Source organism: Malaclemys terrapin, chromosome 14, assembly GCF_027887155.1.
Source record: "Malaclemys terrapin pileata isolate rMalTer1 chromosome 14, rMalTer1.hap1, whole genome shotgun sequence".
Lineage (NCBI taxonomy): Eukaryota > Metazoa > Chordata > Testudines > Emydidae > Malaclemys > Malaclemys terrapin.
Genome location: NC_071518.1, coordinates 24516927 through 24531897, shown reverse-complemented (window position 1 = coordinate 24531897; position 14971 = coordinate 24516927). Strand labels below are relative to the sequence as shown.

General features: G+C 43.9%; 1 protein-coding gene across 1 annotated transcript; it reads right to left on the bottom strand.

Moving 5' to 3' along the window:
- Nucleotides 1–3833: 3833 nt before the first annotated feature.
- On the bottom strand, nt 3834–14923 carry ORC6 (origin recognition complex subunit 6). Its single transcript, XM_054049171.1, is given in 8 exon segments — nt 3834–4814; nt 4817–4938; nt 5910–5984; nt 7067–7179; nt 8561–8650; nt 10908–11071; nt 11957–12086; nt 14822–14923. Coding segments are annotated over 8 exon segments (825 nt in total). The 5' UTR covers nt 14899–14923; the 3' UTR covers nt 3834–4760.
- Nucleotides 14924–14971: the final 48 nt, after the last annotated feature.

Here is a 14971-nt window from a genome sequence, read left to right as displayed (position 1 = left end):
GATTTGATAATAGTGCTATAGTTTCCTCAAAGATAACTTTTACTTAAAGCAAAATACCCAGGGACAAAACTGAGGTTGAGAAATGCAGTTTTTCTACATTTCTTCTAAAGGGGTTGACTTTTTCCTGCCTCTTCCCTCCCCCCCATTTTTTTTTTTTTTGCACAGAAGCAGCACAATAATGCATGGCAACTAGTCAGAGTAGAAAGAAAAAGTGTCTTCCACATTATCCTCTAAAACAAAACCTACTGCTTTCAGAGATATTTAAAACCTGGCACAAGTTAAGACAGATTGTCCCCTACTGCTCTATTTTTATAATGGGTCAAACTGATTAAATAGCTCTTTAGGTTGGCATGAATCTAGGTTCAACTGCCACAAATAAAAAACAATTGGGATGACAATCTGGTGGATGCAATACTGTGCAGTTAGGTGTCACCTCCTCCCCAGGAACAGAGGTTCTTTTATTCTCCCCTCTGGGTGTGAGTTTCAGGGGGTACATTTTAAACATATCAATGCTTTTCTGTAGCTGGGACCTGAATGCTTAGTTTTCTAAGCTGATATTTGAGTTCAACACTTCTGCCAAATGCCATGAAGTGTAACAGAAAAGCTACTGCTTTGTAACAGATGAACTGGTTTTTGTTTCTGTTCAGCTGCTGGGGGGGGGGGGGGTGAGGGAGGAGAATCAGTGAATTACCAGCCTTTGACTCTGTTTCAGTCACATGGGAACTGTTGCCCTTTTTCTGATTGTTTAAAAACAAATGTAAATTAGTATTGTGAAGAAAAAGGTTAATTTCAAGAACCAAAGATTTTTTTCCTGAGGCTTATAAAGCTGGAGGCACCCCCTATAACATAAGCCCAGTATCAATTGCGTTTCCTTAATGTTTATCAGGCACTTTTGTAGAGGTGGCTGGCATGCTGTTTCTGTTTCCTTTGTGGCTAACCTAGAGGCTGCACTACTCTATGTGAGCTGATTAAAATAATTTATTACTAACAGTAGCAGCTTAAGACTGCACATTAAGCCTAATCAAATCACTATTTTACTCCCATTAACTCATAGCCCTTCAATTGCCTAACGTGGTTATTGCTACCAGCCCTCATCAAGACCTTAAAAATTGCTTACACTAGTTTAATGTTAAGCTTGTCTAGCTTTTCAGTTCTAGAACATCTCCCTTCACTTCCAGATGGACTGGACTTGTACAGCATTTTTGGCATTATGTCAGAGGGCAACAAAAGTTACATGAAAAAATCTTGACAAGGGATCACCTTCTATGAAGGCCCAAGCTTGTTCACATTTCCCCTCCCCAGTGACATTGCATGGTAAATAGTTATTGTTAGTATGCCTAGTTATGAAATTAACACTAATAAATCTCAGTAAAAATGTAACTGGCCTATTTCTCTCGAGTCTGAAATACAGTAATCAGTCTAATGTAAAGGTAGCATTGGTGAGCCCTTGATAACTGACTTTCTCCCAGAGTGTGGACCCTCCTTCAGTATTACGAAATCTGAATTAGAAAAAAATTCTGAATCTCATTTTACAGCTATTCTTAGTGAGTTGAGACTGCTCCGTGTTTGCCCTGCTCTTCAGCATTTGTCTGGCCTCTTCCTGAATCAACTTATTAAAATTTTAACTTGAACCAACCCCAAATCAACTGTAAGTTGACCAGGAGGAAGGCTTCCACTTTCACTCTTAAATTTTGTAAAACAGGGTGGAGCAGAGTGGGTGAATAGAAGAGAGAGAGAAGCAAACTTCTCTCTTAAGAAGCTGGTCAGTTGCCTTGGCAGCATCTCTTCTTCATTACCTGGTCTTTGTAAATGGATAATGGATGGATGCCCTTACTTATTCATGCTTAAGGCTGCGAGTCTGTCACAGAAATCATGGCATCCATGACCTCTGTGACTACTGCAGTGGCTGGTGCTGGCCCTGGGCCAGCAGCAGCAGTTTGGGTGTGTGGGAAGGACCTCAGGGCTAGGGGCAGGGGGGTCGGGGATGCTTACCTCGGGGTATGGGAGGGTCCCCGGCGCCCACTGGCGTGGCCCTGCAGCTCCTAGGCAGAGGGGCCAAGGGGCTTTGTGAGCTGTCCGTGCTCACAGGCCCCGCCTCCGCTGCGCCCATTGGCCAGGAACTGCGCAGCCAGTGCTTGTGGTGGAAGCAATGTGTGGAGCTCCACCGCCTAGGAGCTGCATGACACGCAGAGCATGGTAGGGAGCCCCTGCCAGCCTCACCAATTCCCCCTCTCCCCCAGCACCATCGGGGTCCTGAGCCACCTCCTTCAGCCCCACGGCACCCCCACACACAAGCACCTGCAGCCCCCAGCCCAAGTTTTAATTAGGGGTATATAGTAAAAGTCATGGACAGGTCACGGGCAGTGAATTTTTGTTTACTGCCCGTGACCTGTCTGACTTTTACTAAAAATACCCGTGACTAAAACGTAGCCTTATTCATGATATATGTTTTAGGCTGACTGCAGGCTGCACACTGTTCCTTGATGTTTAGTTTTTTCAGTTGCCTACTTTAGGCTCAGACCTTAATTCTTAACATGAAAGTCCCTTCAGAATATCCATCCCGCAGATGGTAGCAGGCCAGGCTTTCACAAATCCCCTCTCTGCAGAACTCTTTCAATTTATTAAAAAAACAAAAACAAAAAACCCAGCAGTTTCTATAGAACCCTTTTGGTTTCATCCTTATTACATCAGAGGGGACTTTTGTACCACAGCCCCGTACAAATGAAGCAGTGGATTAAAAGAGATTTAGGGTGATAGTCTGGCCCCTTTTCATAGCCATGGCCCTATAAGTTCCAATTCCCAGCTTTGGGAGGACTCCCCTGGTGCAGGCCAAAAGCTCCCCCAGGAACCTGCTTCACAAGTGTCAATGTACTGGCGGGGTGGGGCTGTAGCCCTCCGCCCTACTGCCATTCCTGGCAGGCAGTGGGAGTGAGGATGCCATACCTCAGACGGTGCACAAGGCTCTTTTAATTATGCTGGGGGCCCAGAGCAGCCTTGTAGTGGGATGACCCAAAGGTGGATTAATGCAGGATTACCTACCCTGCCTCTGTAAATTCCATGTTTGGCTCTGAAGGGCGAGATTCTGTGCCGGCTCTCTACTCGTTAACTTTGGAGATGGGCCTCTCACTTTAATTTCATATATGCATTATATGGTAACAGGCTAGTCGTGTCCTTTATACCAGGGCACGGTGTGGAAATGTGGGGTGCGGAGAGGAGACAAACATAGGAGTGCACTTTATTGTACTAATTTCCACAGCTCTGTTACAATGGCTACCACCGCTATCAGTCAGTGACAGCAGAGGATTCCCAACCCCCTGAGGTGTATTAGCATCCAAGCACTATAGTCTTCTCAGCATGTTCACGAAATGAAGTTTTGTACAAACCCTGACATTCTGCGCTTCCTGAGGGCAACTACAGTGATTCCAGCCCCACAAATGTAGAGAGTGCAGCCTTGGAACCCGTTCCTGCTTGGTGCAGCACTCCCATGGTAGGTGTCATCACAACATCCACACGAATGGACAGGAAGTATGATTACTATCTTTATGCAGATGAGTTTATTCAATTAGCTTCCTCAGATGAGACCCAGGTTTGTACTTTTACTGCAGACACGTAGTCTTCACAACTTTTTCATAAACCTCATTTTCAATATAAATAGATAATGATCTTGTTTCCAACAGTGGAGGCACACAGTTGTGAAAATCCCACTCTATTTTAGCCCAATGAATAGGAAATGTTCTGGCTTACCTGAAAGAGTCCTTTCTTTGAGAAACAGAGTCCAGTCAGATCCAGCTCACCCTGGAGACAAACAGATCACCCAGAGCAGAGATGGAAAGTGACATCCAAAGATTCAGGTTTATTCTGTTAGAAGTTAACCCCAGGTTCTGCCATAGGATAAACTTGTGCTTTCTCATCAAAGTATAATTAATCTAACGTAGGAGGAAAAAAATGAATTATGCTGGCTGTGGAAGTAGTCTCAAGTGGAGGCAAGGTCAGAGGATGGGGTATTCTCCTGCTGCCACTGACTGGCAGATTTGATTCTGTTCCCAAGCTGCAAGCAGACTGATGTACCTCTTATCACAGATCTGTAGACCTTATTACTGGACGTAAATAAACATTTTAAGTAAGTACAGAAAGTTTCTTTAAATCCATTTAGATTTTGAGCCTGATGGTATTTATACAATAAAAGTGATAAGAGGTCACCGAAGCAACCCTAGGACCATATGCAAATTCTTAAACTAAAGATCCAGATGTAGGAAAAAGAATCTTTATTGCTCTCTAAAAAGATTTAGGTCCCACATACACAGTAGAAAATTTATTTAATCAGATATTATGGCCATAAAAAAGTTTTAAGTCTGAATTCCTCAGTTTTGTTTCGCCGATGACTCAAGTGGTTTCCTCATGGATGGACCTTAGTAACCATGACTGATGCTTCAGTTCAGAACACAAGAGTGTGCAACCTTTTCAGAGGTTACTTAATACTGCACCATTATTTGGCCTGTTTGTTGCTTAAAAGTAGCAAGGCTACTCCATGTCCTAGAGCTGAGGTCTGCACTGGTCCGAGGGGAAGGCATCACAGGGTCAACTTTCAAACTTGGGCCAACTGCGTAGTAATAGTGTGTCACCATAATGCTGGTCCTACTTAGTAAAATGAGAGGCTTTAACAATTTAAAATCTTGCCAGTCAAATAAATAAGAATGGCTGGTTACCATGCATAAATTCACATGCTACCAAGTTGCACTAGTGTGAAGGGGGATTTAAAATTACAAACCAGAGGTAGTGACATTGCTTGGTGGCACTCCAGAGACTGAAGTCAGACATTGGCCCCTTTTGCCTTAGCAGCATTTTCCAGGATTCTCTTTTTCCATTCTTCATAATCTTGTTTTGCTTCGGTTTCACTTTTCTGCCGCTTGCGAGGGGTCTCAACTTCATATTCATGATCTACCGGGGGGGGGGGGGGGGGAGGGGGAAGGGGAGGACAAAACTTTCAGGAAACGCTCTCTATCACTTATAATATTTTGCCTAAAGAGTGCCTAATACTGAGTCTCAGACCCCTGGAATGTACACATACCAGTCTATTTCACACAAAGACTACCATCAAATATTTAAAAGAAAATAATAAATCAAGCTATAGTTTTGTTTAACACTATGCTCTTCACTTATTTATCTTCTTGTTTGAGCGGAAAAGGCTACCCTAGTTCCACTAGACTTGCTCCACAAAAACGTAATGATGCTTCCCCTAGGCCAGCGATGCCCAAACTTTTCCTCTTGTGCCCCCCTCCGCCTCCCCAGTAATGGAATCTGTCCACACCATAGGTGCTGACTCCATGGGTACTCCAGGGTTGGAGCACCCACGGAAAAAAAAATTAATAGGTGCTTAGCACCCACCAGCAGCCAGCGCCTCCCATCAGCTGGCGACCCTGTGGATTGACCCCCCCCCAAACCTCCCCCTCCCGCCCGCCGCAATCAGCTGTTTCACAGTGTGCAGGGGGCACGGAGTGGGAGGAGCGGGGAAGGGGCAGAACTGGGTGGGAACAGCTGGAGTGGGGGCTTGGAAGAAGGGGTGAGGTGAGGGCGGGCATGGGGTGGAGTGGGGGTGGGAAGAGGTGGGGCGCGCTTAGGGGAAGAGGATGGGTGGAGGTGGGGCCTGGGGTGGAGCTGAGTGTTGAGCACCCCTGGGACCCGGAGAAAGCTGGCGCCTGTGGTCCGTGTCCCCCCCTCCATTGCTGCAGAGGGGTCATGCCCCACCTCACTAGACTCTCAGCGTTTCCAACATCTGGCCATATGGAAGGGAGTGGGTTGTTGAGAACAGCCTCAAGACATACTGAACTATAACAAAGTTATCTAGCTAAAGCATTATTAGGCAACAGCAGAAGATCAAAGCTTAATTTCACAATTAAGAGACAACTTACTCTCTTCCTTTTCAATGCATTCAAGCAAGGTCTTCTGGCTTTGGGTTGGCTGAGGAGTCAGTGAAGCACAGTCTCCTTTTAAAGAAGAGAAAGCTGCTTTTATTTATTTAATTTTGGATAGTCATTGGGGTACTAGGGCACCTAATGATTCACATTCATGCCTTACTTAGGACCCCCCCACACACTTCCCTCTACTTTGCTGATATCTCTGGCAGGACTCTCTCTTGCTTCTCATTTCTCCAGCACCCCAATTAATGTATTTCTACTACAGTAGCACCTGCAATGTGCTGGGTGCAAGCCACACACACAAGAACAGTGTCTTCCCTGGCAAACTTCCCAGCTGAAGATAGCAGCAACAATCCCCGTTTCAGCAATGGGCTAATTTCTTGTAGGAGCAGCAACAGATGTGGGCCTTGAAGGGGTTTTCAAGGAGGAGAGAGCAATGGCTTTATGGATAAGTTCAGGTGGGACATTCTCTGCATGATGAGCATTATGGTAGGAGATGCAATGACAGGGGATGGGGGCTGAGGGTGCCAATGGTGGAGTACGAGGAAAAAGTGCACAAATCGTGATGGGGCAGAGTTGTACAAGGAAGGTGAGGACATTGACTTGGTGACTGGAGAAGGACGAGACAGAGAGATTCTAACAGGGGCTCCGTGACACGTATGGAAGATGATCTTGGCAGCTGCATTGTACGAAATGGAGTGGGGCTACAGGAGAGTCAGTCAGAGGTGGCAGCTGCACTACTAAAGGCAGAAGAAGGGCAGGACCCTAGAAGAGGGTTTTAGCTGTTTGGCGGTAAAGAAAAGGCCAGAACTTGACATATTGCAGACGAAGAGCCGTAAGTTTTGTATTGCTCCCATGTGTGAGGCAAGCACAAGGGAGGAGTCAGAGACAGTTCCTGTGTTATGTGAGTTAGATGACAGACTGACATGACATCCCTGAGGAACGAGACAGGCAGTGATCAGAAAGTGGACTGAAGGAGACAAATTAGGAGTGGACAGACAGGCTGGCACAAAACAGTTGAAATTAGAGGAGCAAAGGAGATCACCCTCAGAAAGGGTGCAGAGAGAGAAGGATGTTGCTCTGTGGGACCCAACAGCATGGCTACATCACCTGCGTTCCAGAGCATGAGACTGCAAGTGCTGAACACTTACTGCTGATCTGCTGGCCAATTGTCTCCAGCTGGCTGCAGAGCCGATCGAATATTGCCTTCTTCACCCCAGAGATATCCACCATTTTCTTCTTATCCACTTTTAGTTTCAAGCACCTAAAATAGGAAGTTAGTTTATTTTCTGAAGGAAGCAACATTCAAACATACATAACTCAGGTCGATCAATGCATTTATAGGCAGCGCTGCCTTGGAGAATAAGCAGAAGGCTGGGGCCTGGAATTCCAGAATTCAAATCCAACTAGGCTACTGACTCACTTTGTGACCTTGCTCAAGAGACTTCCTTCCTGCCTCAGTTTCTCCGTCTGTAAAAAGGATGATGAGCCATACCCATCTGCCTTACAGGGAAGCTGTAATGATCAATTAATCCTAACAGCATGTAACAATTTGGAACAGGAAGTGAAAAATTTCACACCTTGTTGAAATCACAAGGGGAAATTTAAATAGAAAGAAAGTAGTTCTACAAATTGTAATTTGGCCAGGACAGTAAACAATCCTACTCCTGCAATGAGCCAAATGGGACTTTCACCCCAGTAGACAGGTGCTCGTTTTTAAAGCTCATCTGATGAACTGTACAGCACCCCTAAAGCCAGACTGGTTCATAAGATTTCTAACATGTATAACTCTTAGCTTGGGGGAAGATTCATGTACAGTAAAAGTCCATGTGGGTTTTCCTGAGTCATTGTCTGCTGGACACTAACTTGCAGGCTGTTGCAATTCTCTCTTTAGAGGGCTCCATGTCTCAAAGGCAAGATTGCCTGCGGGGTGGGGGAGGCAGAGAAACAGATGACTATTTGGAGCTTGTCAGTCTTTAGCCTTTCTGCAATGGCTCCCAATTTGAATGCAAGACATCATCTCATTACCACTGCACATTCCACAGACATCTTTGTCTGCTATATGACCAACTCAAATACACTCTAGTACATCTTGGCAAACAGAAACAATCTTCCCACCAAATGCAAGATATTAACTAGTAAGATTCTTATGTTGGTTTGGGAGAAAGGTTTGATGGAAGGTCAAACACACCCAACAGATGATCTTCAGATGACTCTCACACTGTAGAATCATCCATCCATAATACTTTAAGTACCAGTGGCAATATTTATAAAATCATGTGATTTGCCTTTGAGCTACTAGACTACGTGTTTGATTTAATGTTTTCTTTCTCCAAGGCAAAACACAATCTAGTTCTAGGCTGAATACTTCACTGCAAGGAAGACATTAGCCTCAGCAGGCTGTCAAGACTATCTGGGGTTCTGAGAGTAGTGCTACAAGATACATTTAACCACCTAACGGTACTTTAGGATATTAAGGCATTCTGGAGCCTGGAGCAGCTGTTTGCACTGTAACACTTGTGAAATCTTTCATTATCATGTACCGCATGCCTGAGTTGGGGGGAAATCCAATAATGTGATTTTGTGCTCTCTCAGTTAGAATAATGGAGAATCTCACCCAGCATGTAATTGTATGAAGAGCATACCTGCAGGCTGTGAACAACGCAGCTGTTGTGAACAAGGGTTTTGATAAATCAAGATCCATCTGCTGCATTTCAGAGAGACTGGATTCATACCTAAAAGAGAGCAACATTGTTTATTACACAGCCAGTTTGCTTCTAAACAAAGCTTGTGAAGTTGATTACTTCGGAGTTGAACAAAGACCTGGTACAAGATTGCTTGGTTCTTTGTCTCAGCCAGGCACAAGCATTTTCTACTCCTGCCTGAGAACAGAAGAAAGAGGCAAAGATGGGAAAGGGATGGCAGCACATCCTGAGATAGGGGGTGGGGGCTAGAGGTGTGATATTTATTTTAGATCAAGAAATCAGGCAGAGGGGACAAGGTGGAGTCAGCACAGTCTCTATTCTACCTACTCACAACACTCAATGGAACCTAGTACTTAACATCTATAAATTATCTCTAAAAAATGTGATAAGCCACTTTGAATTCAATTCATCCCAGTGCAGAGGGTCTGCCATAGCTCTTTTAACCATTTAATCCCCCAATAACCCCTTGATATAGGGTTTAAGCATGGCAGAAGGCTTTGTGAGCCCTCAGCACAGAGACATTCTCTGAGTATTATGAAACAGCCAACAGACCATTATTTCAATCTATAGTTGTCAGACTGACAGGTGTACTGTTTATACAAGGAAACATCTATAGGTAAGTTTCAATAGCCTTAATCTTTAAATATGATGCAGCCATGAAGAGTGTCAGCTACATAAGTGAAGACTGTTCTTTGCAGCCCAGGATTCATAACTTCTAAGGCCCAAAGGGATCAGTATGATCATCTAGTCTGATCTCCTGTTACGCAGCCCCTAAAACTTCCCCAAAATAATTCCTAGAGCAGATCTTTTAGGAAAACATCCAATCTGATTTAAAAGTTGCTATGACCCTTGGTAAATTGTGTAGATAGTTAATTATCTCAGTTAAAAAATTATGCCTTGTTTCCAGACTAAATTTGTTTAGCTTCAACTTCCAGCCTCTGGATTGTGCTATGTCAGTGGTTTGTGTCATCTCATCTGCATACTTTATCAGTGATGATTTTGTTTTCTTCCAGGCCACTAATAAAAATGTTAAATAGCATAGAGTGAAGAACAGATCCCTGTGGGACCCACTAAAAACAAACCTACTCAATGATGTTTCCCTTTTTACAATTACATTTTGAAACCTATCAGTTAGCCAGCTTTTAATCCATTTAAAGTGTGACATGTTAATTATGCATTGTTCTCGGGTTTTTTTTAAACAAAATGGTGTGTGGTCCAATCAGTGGACCAAATTTGGTCATGAATCCTTGTCACATGCCACCATCAGTGGCCACGAACTTGGTCTGCTAGTCGAATCATTAGCTTCCCTGGCCCGGGCCGGGTACTGATGGGGAGTGCAACATGGACACTGATCCATGCTCCCTTTGTCATACCATATGATAAAACTTTCTATTCCACTAGTATTTTAGGAAGATGTTAAACGTTGGCATGTTGCGCATATGGTAAGAAGAAGATATGACTACATCATCTGTTTCCCCCCCAAATACAGACCAAATATTTATTGAACGCTTCTGCCTTTTCTGCATTATTATTGATAATTCTACCATTTCCATTTAGCAATGAACTAATCCCACTGTCAGAATTCTTTTTGTTCCCACTTGAAAACCTCCCCTTCTTATGGCCTTTAAGTCTGCTGGCCATAGATGTCTCCTTATGTCCCTTTGCTTCCTTGACCAATTTTCTACAGTTCTATCTTCTGATTGATAGCCATTATTACTGGCTTCTCCTTTCTTCCATTTGTTGCTGTTGTTTTTTATAATTTCCAGCTAAAAATTGCTTTTGTTAAAGCGGATATTACACAGAGGAGAGGGTTTTATGTGACAGGACTCTCAACTTTGTGAAGTTTTCTTATTCAACAATTTTTATCAAGAAAATGTAGGATTCATGTTGGAATGGATACATTTCTCTAGACATGTGGTTTCTTTCATATTTGTATATATCTCCTGGAACTGCAAGGTTGACTGAGAAAGGGCTACAGGTAGGGTTAAATGAGAGGAAGTGTGGGGCTGTGGATAGGAAATTGGACTGGGAGTCAGGAGTCCTGCAGTCTATTCCCAAATGGTCTACATTTTTCAAACATGAGTTCCTAAATAAGTGGTCTAATTTTCAGAGGTGCTGACCACTCAACATTCCCTGAAGTCAATGGGAGCTGCAGGTGCTCAGTATCTCTTAAAAATCAGACTTTTCATACTTAAAGAGCAGTCTTATTTAAAAACAAAGAAAGCATTTCCATTTCTTAATAGAAATGGATAATAAAATGATGGCCATAAAAGTTTATGTGCCCTACCTTTGTAATATTTTTGAAGCGGTGTTCACTGCCTCGGTGCAGCAGAACTGTACAGCCAAATCTCGGATTCCCAGATTGGAGTTCAAACCTAGCAAACACTCGAAAGACTTCATACAGCTCTGGTAAGTCCTCTTGTTCAAACCGGAGAGTTTAACTAAGTAGCTCTTTGAAAAACAAAACAAAACCTCATGTGTGAGCAGAATTTCCCTTCTGGAACTTAACCATCTAAATAGAATAGGTTAATCAATCCATCTTCTATTTTTGTTTTGAATAGTTTTGTTGTTGTTTGCTCACTGTTTGGTTAGATCTGTTACACACGTGAGGCTTCCTCATGAAGAGGAAAAAATACACAATGGCAAAGGAACAACACATGTTTCAATGCAGTTACCTTCACATAGTTATACTGGTGCTGCAGTTTGGAAAATGATTTGGCCCTTTTAACTGCCTTGTAGAGAGCTAAGACACCAGGATCATTTGTATGAAGGGTCAGTGCTACTCATGGGAATCTAGGCAATGGAAACCTCTCCCATGTATGGAGGAGGAATTTACAAAAGATTATATAGACAATCAGCTATGTCTTCTGTCTCTTTTTTTTGGGGGGGGGGGTGATGGTGGGGACAATTGTCTTGCCTGGCAGTCCTGCAAACAGGCATCCACAGGCTTGCAGGAGGCAGAGGGACATACATAAAGCCATTGCTTCCTTTTGGTAGCTTTAAGAGCCCCCTTGCATCACTTCTCACAATAAAGGGGCACCCGGGCTTACTGTTTACCACCCTTCAGGAACCCTCAGTCAGGGGTAGAAGTCAATTCACACCAGAATGTAATGGAGACTCTAGTCTCCAATTCTCCATTGTTAACCTCTGATGAAAACTGGAATAGCACTGGATTGTCAGAAGGACCCAATTGCAGTCTGGTCCATAATGTGAGGAAATGGGAATTTACTAGTCTTTCCTTGCTGCCTCATCATATACACTAAACACAGTACAAATTTTATTGGAGTTGGTAAGCATTAGGAAGAACAAAGAACCATGTCACGTATTGTATCCTACTTTGTCCACTGGGTGTTGCATATAGCCAGCTGCTAGGTCCAGGCACATCACCGCATTACTTGTTGCTGTCATCTGAGCCAATAAGCCTGTGCACTTCACCTGGGACAGTCGCAGATATTCTTCTGCTTTTCTGTAAAATATCCCCACGTGAGCACACGCACAAAATGCCATTCGTTAATATCACTGAGGTTACAGATTGGTGGCATTTACATCTGCAAGAATTCAAACACACATACCCAGGACTGGCTGCTTTAAATCAAGATAAAAGAAGATTAAGATAAATGGGAGATCAGTGAAATGTGTCTGGAAGCACTGGCAGGCTGGTTTGCATAATTGTGTATGCACTGTAGCGTGTTGTAGCCTACCGAAATGTCAGTCAAATATTAGTTAAAAGGAATTCAAAGTAATTTTGAACAGTGTTAAAAGTAATTTCCCCTTTCCCTGGATTAGGCACTGGAGAGAAGTTAAGAGATTGGATTTAGTTATAGGTCTTAGTGATGTTCAAATGTTACAGGGAATGCACATATATATTTATTTTGATTTAACTATAATAACCATTACACACATGCAGAACACTGAGCACCCTCGTGATAATTAAGCTTATAGTAAAAACTCATCTTTATTCTAACTCTACCAGCTGGCGTAATCTAAGGAAGACAACCTTTCGTTTCAGGCAAGGGGGTGGAACAGACTAGTCTAGAAGTAACTAAATCTGTTATAATTCACACCTCTAGTTATTTCAGGGCCAGTCTATGCATGAACTATCTCATTTCAAATTAAATTTAATTTAAGGTGCGAATTAGTAGGCCAGTGATAAGGGACTAGTCATCCCTATGAGAGATTTTAAAAAGGCAGCAGAGTTAAAGTGGATAATGGGAAGAATCATTTAGGCCAAGGGCCTTCTCTGTGCTTTTCTGCATCAAGGTGTCCCGCCATTGCTATTGCTATTATAGGTGAGGCTTAGCAATGGCAGGAATCCTAGCACAGATCTGCTTGCAAGTGTTTTAACTGATGTGGTCTCAATACTGCAACAGGCTTGCCACAAGCATACTCCTTCCTGCCCTCACACGGAGCCTTACCACAATGGATTGATTTAAATCACAAATTTTTAAATCATATTTGTATTTGTACTTTAGTTATTTTCCTAAAGAAAGTTGATTCTCATGGGTTGGTAACCATTAAAACATGTTGATTTGCAACTAAATACAGCCTTTACGTTAAATTTGGTACTTCTTTTTGCTAACCAGGAGGATTCACTATATCTATACACATTTATTTAAGCAATTATATAGCTTAACTTTTATTTAATTTACATTTATTCAGGTTCTTAATTTTTACATTTATTATGTTAGAAAATGATGCATTTCTTATTTACTAGGTGATATATTTTTACTTGTGCTTGTGTCAAGTTCTATTTGGATGGAAATTCAAAACAATTAAATATTCACAAAACCAGCATTTTAAATGTTTTTATTAAATAAAACTACCTTAAATGTTCGGGACACCAGACTTTTTTTTTTTTTATCAAAACTGTTTTGCATTGAAAACTTATTTATTAAACAAAGGAAGAATTATCTGTAGTTAATTAATTAAATTGATTGTTTCCGGTCATTATGTCCTTCAAGATTTTAGAACTAGAAGATCTGATCCTCCCACCTTATTTTTATTCATAGATTGGAAAAGAAAACAAGCTTTTCTAATTCCCAATTGGTTTCTTAACTTTCAATGAACTCATCATTGAACTGAACTAGTTCAATAAACTGAAATGAAGAAAACAGAGACTTCAAAAGTTGGTTTAGAACTTCAATAAACTCCCATTCCACGTGCTTAGCCAGTGACTTCCATCAGTATGACTTTCTTTAAAACTTGGTAGCAAACATTCTTCCACCAGTATCTAGCTGGGTCTTGCCTAAATGCTCAGGGTCTAACTGATCACCACATGTGGGGTCAGGAAGGAATTTTCCCCCAGGGTCAGATTGGCAGAGACCCTGGGTTTTTTTTTTTTTTTTGCCTTTCTCTGCAGCATGGGGCATGGGTCACTTGCAGGTTTAAACTAGTGTAAATGGTGGGTTCTCTGTAACATGATTTGAGGACTTCAGTCACTCAGCCAGAGGCTAGTGGTCTCTTATATGAGTGGATGGATGAGGTTTTGTGGCTGTTTAAGTGTAGACATATCCTAAATTGTGTTTATCATCACAGTAGCCAGGGCCATCCCTAGGCGGGTGCGGGGCCCAGGACAAATCAGCATAGGCACGGGAACTAGGGGTGTGGAGGGTGCTGTGGGTGCTGCAGCACCCCCAGGATCCCGGCTGCTGGCCCCTCGCGCTGGGGGCTGAGTGGGGAGGGGGTGGACAGGGGTAAGAGGGCTGGCTTTCAGCACCCCCACTATTAAAAATGTTCCAGCGCCACTGCAACTCAGCCCCCCCACCCAGGCTTGGGGGCCCCACTCTGCATCGGCGGCTGGGCCGGCAGGATGGATCTGGCCAGGTGCTGAAGCGATAAATACAAATCGAATCCTGCCACGCCTAATTACAATGTAAACGCGCCGGGCGATCATCCCCGCTATTATTGAACAGCGAAGAGATGCTCGCACGGCTCCCGTCGGTCCCAAGGTGCGTCCGTCACACAGGGATCCTGCCACCCATCATCCCCACCCCGCCACCTCCGGGGCGCAGCGCTAACCCACCCCTCGCACCCAGGCAGGAGACGACCGGGGGCGGCGGGATCCGGGCCCCTGGAAAATGGGCCCCGAGCCCCTACTCCCGCCTAGGACACCAGGCGGCTCCCGGGGGCGGGTCCCCTCCGAGGTGCTGGGACTACCCCGGCCGGGCACTGGGGGGGCGTGTCCGGCGCCCCGCCCGCTACCTGAGCACTCCGGGCGCAGCGATGCCCAGCTTGGGCGCCAGCCGCTGGATCACTCCGGGCTCCTCCATAGGCCGCATCCCCGCGCGCCGCTCGCCACAGCTAGCCCCGCCCCTTCCGCCCGCTCGCGCCTGTCCTCACTGCGTGACGTGA